The sequence below is a fragment of the Scyliorhinus canicula genome, chromosome 16, assembly GCF_902713615.1.
Source record: "Scyliorhinus canicula chromosome 16, sScyCan1.1, whole genome shotgun sequence".
In the NCBI taxonomy this organism is placed as follows: Eukaryota; Metazoa; Chordata; class Chondrichthyes; order Carcharhiniformes; family Scyliorhinidae; genus Scyliorhinus; species Scyliorhinus canicula.
The window spans coordinates 46,673,076-46,682,619 of NC_052161.1; the positions used below are offsets into that span (position 1 = coordinate 46,673,076).

Sequence of the window (9,544 nt, forward strand, 5' to 3'; positions counted from 1 at the left end):
CTTCAGTCGAAAGCTACCACTTCCCCTGATCATAATTCATAATTTATTCAGCAGCTATCATTTATATCACAATTATATACAACTTACATTACAACTGCAATGTTTTATTGATACCAGGTGAACATGCTGTCTAAAAATTAAATGTAGAGATTTAACATTACTCTGGCAACATTGAAAAATCTTACCAGAAGCAAAGGCTTGTTTGTGACCAATTATTCATGTCTGCCACCCTATCACACCTACCCCTCTCCCAGTTTCTGTTGCTCAAAAAGCTGATCATATCTAGCACTATCCAATCCTCATGAAAGATCATTGAACTGGAACATTAATTCTTGTTCTCTCCACAGATGCTGCCTGACTTGCTGCGTGTTTCCAGAATTTGTCTGGTTTTATTTCAGGACAAAACAGTCCACTTGATTGGCACCCCATCCACCAGCTTAAACAGCCACACCATCCATCACCGATGCACAGTGGCAGTAGTGTGCACCATCTACAAGGTACACTGCAGAACTCTCTCCAAACCTGCTGCAATAGCATCTTCCAAACCTGCAACCTCTACCACTTAGAAGGATCAGGGCAGCAGATGCACGGGAACACCACAACCTGCAAGTTCCCTCTGAGTCGCACATTATCCTGACCTGGAATTATATTGTTAATCCTTCACTGTCGCTGAGTCAAATTCCTGGAACCCACTTCTGAACAGCATTATGGGTGCATAGAACATACAGTACAGAAGGAGGCCATTCAGCCTATCGAGTCTGCACCGACCCATTTAAGGCCTCACTTCCACCCCACCTCCGTAACCCAATAACCCCATCTAAGCTTTTTGGTCACTAAGGGCAATTTATCATGGCCAATCAACCTAAACTGCACGTCTTTGGACTGTGGGAGGAAACCGGAGCACCCGGAGGAAACCCATGCAGACACAAGGAGAACGTGCAGACTCTGCAGTGACCCAGTGGGGAATCCAACCTGGGACCCTGGCGCTGTGAAGCCACAGTGCTATCCACTTGTGCAACCGTGCATCTACACAACATGACTCCAGCGGTTTAAGTAGACGACTCACCATTACCATCTCAAGCGCAATAAGGGATGGGCAACAAATGTTGGCCTTGCCAGTGACACTCACACCGCATGGCAGCATCACTCAAATTGTGAGCCTACTGTGCATGGCTCCTGACCGCAATAATAAGCCATGTTATGAGTTGATAATCCTTCTCACTCTTGTCCTGCCATGGTGATCATATACAAGTGGCACTGAGGATTGCACCAAATGAAGGAAATATGACTGCTGCACGGATAAGACAGTCCTCAGCTGCACATTCCATTGTCAGTGGTCACACACAAACTGCATGGGCAGCACGGTAGCATAGTGGTTAGCACAATTGCTTCACAGCCCCAAGTTCGATTCCCGGCTTGGGTCACTGTCTGCACGTTCTCCCCACGTGTCCGGGTGCTCCGGTTTCCTCGCACAGTCCAAAGATGTGCAGGTTAGGTGGATTGGCCATGCTAAATTGCCCTGAGTGTCGAAAATTGCCTTTAGTGTTGGGTGAGGTTACTGGGTTATGGGGATAGGGTGGAAGTGTGGGCTTGGGTAGGGTGCTCTTTCCAAGAGCCGGTGCAGACTCGATGGGCCGAATGGGTCCTTCTGCACTGTAAATTCTATGAAATCTACAATGAGGAAGTGCAATCGCTTTCAGCTCATGAAAATGGCTGAGATTATATAAGGCACACACATGGCAATGTGCATGCAATAAATGCTAACCTGCACCATTGGGAAACTTCCAATCCATGCAAACATTTGTGCTTGAAATGTGTCTCTAGGAAAAGGGAATGAGATTAAACTGTTTCTTCATGTATGGAAAGCCTAAATGACGTCCCTGACACCAGTGTTTGTCAAACGTTTTTCCCAGGACACGTTTGCCAACCGGTCGACCTTTGGGACTCTTGCCGGTCGACCTTCGCAACACATACCATGTTCACTTACCTTTAATGCGAAAGGGGAGCCTGCTTTGTCTCATGATCTCACTCCAATCAGAGTATAATGTGCTGTCTTCATCTTTGTGAGAACGGAAAATCCAACAACACACATGTAGGTCGTTGTGAAGAGCAATAGCAACAAAATACTTGTTTTACTCAGCACTGGATACTCTTGGGAGATCTTACTCCAGAATGTTGACAGCCTCATGGGATTTTGGCATGCTTTTAAATGTGCTGTCACAGGTCAGGTACAGCAGCATAGTCTTTTCATTTGGAGTCAGCTGGAAGTTAATAACTGACTCTGTTGTCTCAACCTCAAAAGGAATTTTTCACTCACTACATCTCTTTCAAAATCTGAAACTACTCTCATTTGCCAGTACTTCCCTGCATATAATACACGGAATTTGCATCCTTATTTGCATTGGCACAATTAACAAAACAATACCTCAATAAATCACTTTTATACTGCTTTGTTCCCCAGTTAAGTTTCTTCTTTGTAGACTGTTAACCAGAGGCCCTGAAGCCCTGTACAGAGCTAACACTGGATCCTCCTGAGCAGCTTTCTCCAGCAGATTCAGATGTGAGATCCTAACCAGTAGATACTGTGCCTATTTGTGTCTCTGGCTGTCTCTTTCTTGGAACAAAACAATTCCTCATCACAATCCTCTTGTCTTGCTTACTTGCAGTTTGAAAATGGAGAAGCTCTTTTCCGTGATCTTGCCACCATCCAAATACTTTTAAAACATGTCACAAAAAATTAAGTTCAGCATTTCATATCTAGATAGTCTGAGCAAAACACAGCCTGACCTAGTTCGACATCCAGTGTTGAGGACAATAAAATGTACAATAACATTTATCATCATCTATATATCTGTAGATGATCTGGATGAAGGAAGTCCAAGGAAAACGACTGGGTGCATATCAGGGCAATTCTTCTATCAAAAATTAACTCCTGCAGACGGTATAATGTACTTCATTCTGAACTGCTTCTGTCTGGAGTATTTTTAAAAGCTGCTCTACAAATACAGTGCAATCATTAACTTAATGTACACAGGTCCTTCATCTAAAATAAAGCAGCTGTCACACCGTATTGTCTAAGTGCACTACTTGCTGCAAACTCCTTTTTCTAGATTAGAGTGTGAAATGTTTCCACTTAACATGCCCAGACATGTTGATCTCCAATTTAACAGTACATATGAGTTATGCAGTATGTATTCTTTCCCATCAGTTCTCCCTGTACAGTGATGAAGGTCAGCCTTTCACACACTATTACTAAAGGGGCTCCTTCCATTCCTTATATTGACCCAGTACAGCACACTGAATGCGTCACTTGAAGAGTTATTTCTGTTTTGTGTACACTCTATAAAAAATTGTAGGCAATAAAAGTTTCCATCAAAACCAAGTTGACATCAATAAACTGATGTTCTAAACAATACAGGGGAGATGTGGGCAGCACAGTAGCATAGTGGTTAGCATAGTTGCTTCACAGCTCCAGGGTCCCAGGTTCGATTCCCGGCTTGCGTCACTGTCTGTGCGGAGTCTGCACATTCTCCCCGTATGTGTGTGGGCTTCCTCCGGGTTCTCCGGTTTCCTCCCATTGTCCAAAGATGTGCGGGTTAGGTGGATTGGCCATGCGAAATTGCCCTTAGTGTCCAAAAAGGTTAAGTGGGGTTACTGGGCTAGGGTGGAGGTGTGGGCTTGGGTAGGGTGCTCTTTCCAAGGGTCGGTGCAGACTCGATGGGCCGAATGGCCTCCTTCTGCACTGAAAATTCTATGATGGTGGTATTGTTATTGGACTGGTTATCCAGAGATCCCGGCTCATACTCTGGGGATACAAGTTCAAATCCCACCACGGGAGCTGGTGGAATTTGAATTCAGTGAATAAATCTGGAATAAAAATCTCGTCTCAGTAATGGTGGCCATGAAACCATTGTTGTAAAAACTCAATCTGGCTCACTGAGGTCCTTCAGGGAAGGAAATCTGCCGTCCTTATTTTGACTGCCCTACATGTGACTCCAGACCCCAACAATGTGGTTGACTTAACTGCCCTCTGAAATGGCCACTCAGGGGCAATTAGGGATGGGCAACAATGCTGGCCTTGCCAATGATATCCACATTTAATGAATACATTTTTAAAAACATAACTTCCCAAGGGGTCTTGCACAATAAGATTTCCAATGATTCTTTTCTCATTATACAGTACCCAATCTAGGATGACCAGTTCTCTTATTGGTTCCTCAACATATTGGTCCAGAAAACCATCCTGTATATACTCCAAGAATTTCTCCCCTATAGTATTGTGACTAATTTGATTTGCCTAATTTATGTGCAGATTAGAGTCACCCATAATTACAGATGTTATTTTAATGCACGTGTCTCTACTTTTTAGGTAGTTTGGCCATTCTAAATTGCCCTTAGTGTCCAAAATTGCCCTTAGTGTTGGGTGGGGTTACTGGGTTATGGGGATAGGGTGTAAGTGTGGGCTTGGGTAGGGTGCTCTTTCCAAGAACCGGTGCAGACTCGATGGGCCGAATGGCCTCCTTCTGCACTGTAAATTCTATGAAATAACTGATATGCTTGGTAATGAAAATTTTATTTTACCTTTAAATTTTGATTGTCTGAATCAAATTCTGATACGGAGCTTCATATAATAGTGACATATACTGGAAAAGTGCATCCACACTTTCCTGCTATTAGAAAATTGGGCGCGATCTACCAGTCGTGTTACGCCCGAAAGGCGAGTTGTCGGTAGATGCCAGAAGATCTGGCGAGCGGAGCTCCTCAGTGCAGAAAACGGGACCAAGTGTGGCCTCGTCCTCACAAGAACAAGGATGAGCCGACTCTTTGAGGGGGTGGAGGATGATTGTGAACGATGTGAGGGGTCTGCGCAAATCACGTTCATATGTTTTGGTCCTGTCCAAAACTGGAGGGGTATTGGAGGGAGGTCTTTAGGGTAATCTCGAATGTGGTGCACGCAAGACCCTAGGTCTCCTAGAAGCTATATTCTGGAGGCAGATGTCTTAACCTTCGCCTAGCTGAGTGCTCGAAGGCGTTTTCTGTTGGGGTGGAGGTCGGCTTCTCTGCCCTGTGCTGCGGCATGGTGGGGGAATCTGCTGGAGTTCTTAACGCTCGAGAAATTAAAGTTCAAGTTGAGGGGAAGGATGGAAGAGTTCTACAACTCATGGGCCTTGTTTATCATGCATTTTCAAGAATTGGATTATATTGAACATTAGGCAGGCGGTTGGGGGGAGGGTTTGGAATGTACAAGTTATTGATGATTATGTATGGGTTGATGGTGGATTCATTGGTATTTTGTTTGGGGGCGGGTGGGATAAAGGGATTATTGGCCAGGGGATTGCCATCGTATTTGTTATTGTTGACGTAAATTTGATGAAAATGTGAAAAAGGAGAATAAAAATATATCTTTTTAAAATGGGAGTTCAATACCATGGTGTTCCTCGGCTCTCCGAGCACCAGGAAACACCCAGGTAAAGGCACTCGCTACGGGACTCTGTTCTCATTCGGGTAGATCGCACCCATTATGAAAATTCCCAATGTGCACTTCCGGGGTTGAGGCGTTGGGAGGTTTGCCTCACTTTTACTCTATTTAATGCCCTAATCTTGCTAATATTTGCTTCTGATAATACCCACTCTACAACTGTTGAATAAATGTACCTTCCACAACATTAACTGCTTTGCCACATCCCAATCACCATCTTTCTTTAAATGCGATTATGCAGCAGAATTGCCCAAAGAGCTCATCATTCCAGCACTGAATGAGGGCGGCATGTGGTGCAGTGGTTAGCACTGGGATTATGGCGCTGAGGACCCCAGCCCTGGGTCACTGTCCATGTGGAGCTTGCACATTCTCCCCAAGTCTGCGTGGGTTTCACCCCACAACCCAAAGATATGCAGTTTAGGTGGATTGGCCACGCTAAAATTACCCCTTAATTGGAAAAAAAAATTGGGTACTGTTTAAATCAAGGAACTGTTCAGCCTACGAGGCGATACAACAAAAAGAGGAACTGATAAGAAAAGAAAGTCAAACTGACCACACATGCAATCTTGCTTAATTGCAATTTCAATTTTATGAAGATTTTAGAGGGAAAAGACAAAACGTTATGCTGGAGGACAAATACAAATGTTCCCTTCCGGCAGTCATACAGGCAAGTGGATCCAAACTGAAATGCATACAAACATCAATAAATATTTATCAGACAATCTACAATACTGAGCATTTCCATGTACAGCAAAACACAGTATATCCCTGAGAAAAAGTGATTTCATAATTAGTTCTCAAAAGTATTGAACAAATCACCTTACTGAACCAAATAGAAGTATACAAACCGAAAATACCACAAATTAACTAGACTGTGCTTAGCAAGTTTAAGGTTTTCAAAAACTGCTCCAATTGTTAATCTTGCAGTATCCGGCCATAAATAAGATCGTAAAGTGGGGCAGTGAGGAGGAATGTGTACAAAAGAAATAATAAACAGCCTATTTCTTAATCTTGAGACTAAATTGTTTTTGGAATTTAATCCTATTAATAAAAAGAATAAGTGCACACAGAGATCACAGGTGATATTATCAGGTGATGATCTCGAACTGTAGTTATTCTGTCAGCTCCATGGGAATTAGCAGTTCCCTGTTTGCTTTAATATAAAACTAACAGTCTGACCTGAGAGGTATGCTGATTCCTGAGTGTTTAAAAGCCAACTAGTATGCTTTTCTCCCTATGAGATCCACTCAAAATAGGCTGAGTTTGTACCACAGAAGTAATATTACAAAATTAGGCTTAATCAAATGTGTCTTTGCATATGCATTAAAATTAATGACTAAAAGTCTTGGAGGAGGAGTAACACAAAATCCCCAATAAGTGCTCCTGGCAAGTGAGCCTGTATACTGGTAAAGTAATTTTCCAAAATTACTCCTTAGGTGTAATATATCTCCAACAGTTAATATTAATTTTTTTTAAGCATTACTGAAGTAATAATACCAAACAACACTATGCAAGTAATCATGTTCTATTTAGTTTGTTTCTATTATAATCTGTAAAGTTTAAGTGCCCTGTTTTAATTCGTTATTCATATAAGATTACATAGTACTACTCACAGAAGCATATATTTCACATATCCAGAATGTATTATGGCACAAGAAACAAACACCGTTGGATCAATGCACAACCACAGTTGAAATTGCCTCCTGGCATGTGGGTACAGAGGGTGCAGTAGAGACACAGCCAGATGTGTGGGTGATAATGAGACTATTTGCCTACTGCCCAATTATAGGTAGGGGTGTAGCAGGGTACAGGTAAAGGCTGAGGAAATTGCTGAGTGTGTTCCTGAAAGGAGATTGCCATTGAATCTCCTGAAAGGGAACACACTGGTGCTTTTCAAACTCCATGTCTTGCTCATTCAGATTGGCATGTTCATCACATAACTATACTGGTGGGATGGCTGGAATGTGCTATTGCATCACCTAATGAGAAACCTACCTGTTTACACTTTGTGACTCATGATCATAGCACCTGAGCATGCATTTGGTAAAGTCAGAGCGGCTGGCTGAGTGGACTAAGGATAACAATGTGCATAGTTCAATCCAGCAGAATGTAAGAGATCCCTGTCAGCCCTTTGTGTTCAGCACTCAAAGGCGAGCAGGCTTCAGATGCCCATCATAGGTGTTGCCCGAGTCTGGCACAAGTCACTCATAAGCTGGGGAGCCTGCCTCCAAAGTCTCATAATCTTAAAGCTGGAAGATCAACTGAGGTCAGGAGCACAAGTCTTTGATAAGTAGTGCTTTGCCCCAATCAACAGAGGTGAACAGAAAATCTAGCTCACGGTACCTGGAAGTGGCAAAAACAAAACTGCTGTTCGTGTTTTCTTCTTCACTGAAAGAGGTAGGTTGACATATTCAAATGTTACTGCAGAGCACAACAACCGAGAGCAGAAGTGCCATGCCAATAAAGGGGGAAATTCACAAAGGCTGTCAACCGAATAAATAGGCAGCTCACATCATTGCAGATGAACTAGATACCATTTGTAACAAAGGTAAAGGTGCACAAAGGATATGCACAGTTAACTTAATCCATTATCTGGATTTATCACAGCCAGTAAGTGCTGACTGTGTTTGTAATACACATTGTGCAGGTGAAAAGACGAAATGCTATCACTGGATCTGGTTGCCTGCCATGGAGATTGTTTATATAACAGCAGCGCTGCTGTCCTTCCTCCAGGCCCTGTCATTATGAATCTGCTTTGGTAATAGAAGGAGTTTACTGAGATTTAGCCCGAGGAACAAGAACCCAGGTTTCAATAAATCATAGATAGTCAAACTCACCTACTGGAAAATGTCGAGAGCAAAAAACCTCCGACATACAGCTAAATGGGCAGAGAGGGAGAAATCAGGTCAGGCCACGGGTGGAGGGGGATCAGGCCGGGGATCAGGCCCCGGGTGGAGGGGGGATCAGGCCCCGGGGTGGAGAGGGATCAGGCCCCGGGGTGGAGAGGGATCAGGCCCCGGGGTGGAGAGGGATCAGGCCCAGGTGGAGGGGCATCAGGCCCAGATGGAGGGGCATCAGGCCCCGGGTGGAGGGGGATCAGGCCCCGGGTGGAGGGGGATCAGGCCCCGGGTGGAGGGGGATCAGGCCCCGGGGTGGAGGGGGATCAGGCCCCGGGGTGGAGAGGGATCAGGCCCCGGGGTGGAGAGGGATCAGGCCCAGGTGGAGGGGCATCAGGCCCCGGGTGGAGGGGCATCAGGCCCCGGGTGGAGGGGGATCAGGCCCCGGGTGGAGGGGGATCAGGCCCCGGGTGGAGGGGGATCAGGCCCCGGGGTGGAGGGGGATCAGGCCCCGGGGTGGAGGTGGGGATCAGGCCTGTACCGAGACTGATGTGCTTCCTCGAAGCGGCTGCTCCGTGTGTACCCACCCTGCAGAATGTCCTCCTGGTTGCTGGGCCGCTCGCTCATGGTGCCGCTTCTGGAAAGCTCGACTGCTGTGGATGTAAACAAAGTTTTCCTGACGTGTCGGGCGGAGAGGCGGCCAATCGGGAACCAGCGGAAAGAACCGCCCGAACTGCGCAGAGCGCTTCCGGCGGAGAGTGCGGGCGGTGGGCGGGGCCAGCGAGCGGGGCGGGGCTAGGGAACGAGACGCAGCTGCAGGGAGGGGCGGGGCTAGGGAACGAGACGCAGCTGCAGGGAGGGGCGGGGCTAGACGGAGGGTGGGCGTCTACCTCGAGGGTCAGTGCTGCAAAGAGTCTGGCACTGTCGAGAAGGAGGATCTACAGAGAGAGATACAAAGGGTGTAGGGCTATAGAGAGGGATGTTCCACAGAGAAAGGTAGGGTATCAGAGAGGGTCAGAGTTACAGAATGTCAACTGAAGAGAGGGGCGGTGATATAAGGAAGGACAGCACTGTAGAGGTGAGGGGCTACAAAAAGGGGCAGGACTGGAGAGAAAAATAGCGTTTTGGAGAGGGATGGAGCTACACAGAGAGGGCAGGGCTACGGTGAGGCAGAACTATAAAGGTGGCACAGCTGTGGAGACTGGAATGTTCAGAATAAGTAAAGTCA

At 45.7% G+C, this 9,544-nt stretch overlaps 1 protein-coding gene across 1 annotated transcript in view; it reads right to left on the minus strand.

The window, feature by feature from the left end:
* bnip3 (BCL2 interacting protein 3) overlaps positions 1-9,060 on the minus strand; it is a 64,553-nt gene extending 55,493 nt beyond the window's left edge. Inside the window, exon 1 of the mRNA XM_038773534.1 lies at positions 8,904-9,060. Within this exon, the coding sequence (XP_038629462.1) occupies positions 8,904-8,943 (40 nt within the window). The 5' untranslated portion in view covers positions 8,944-9,060. The remainder of the gene's footprint in view (positions 1-8,903) is intronic.
* Positions 9,061-9,544: the final 484 nt, after the last annotated feature.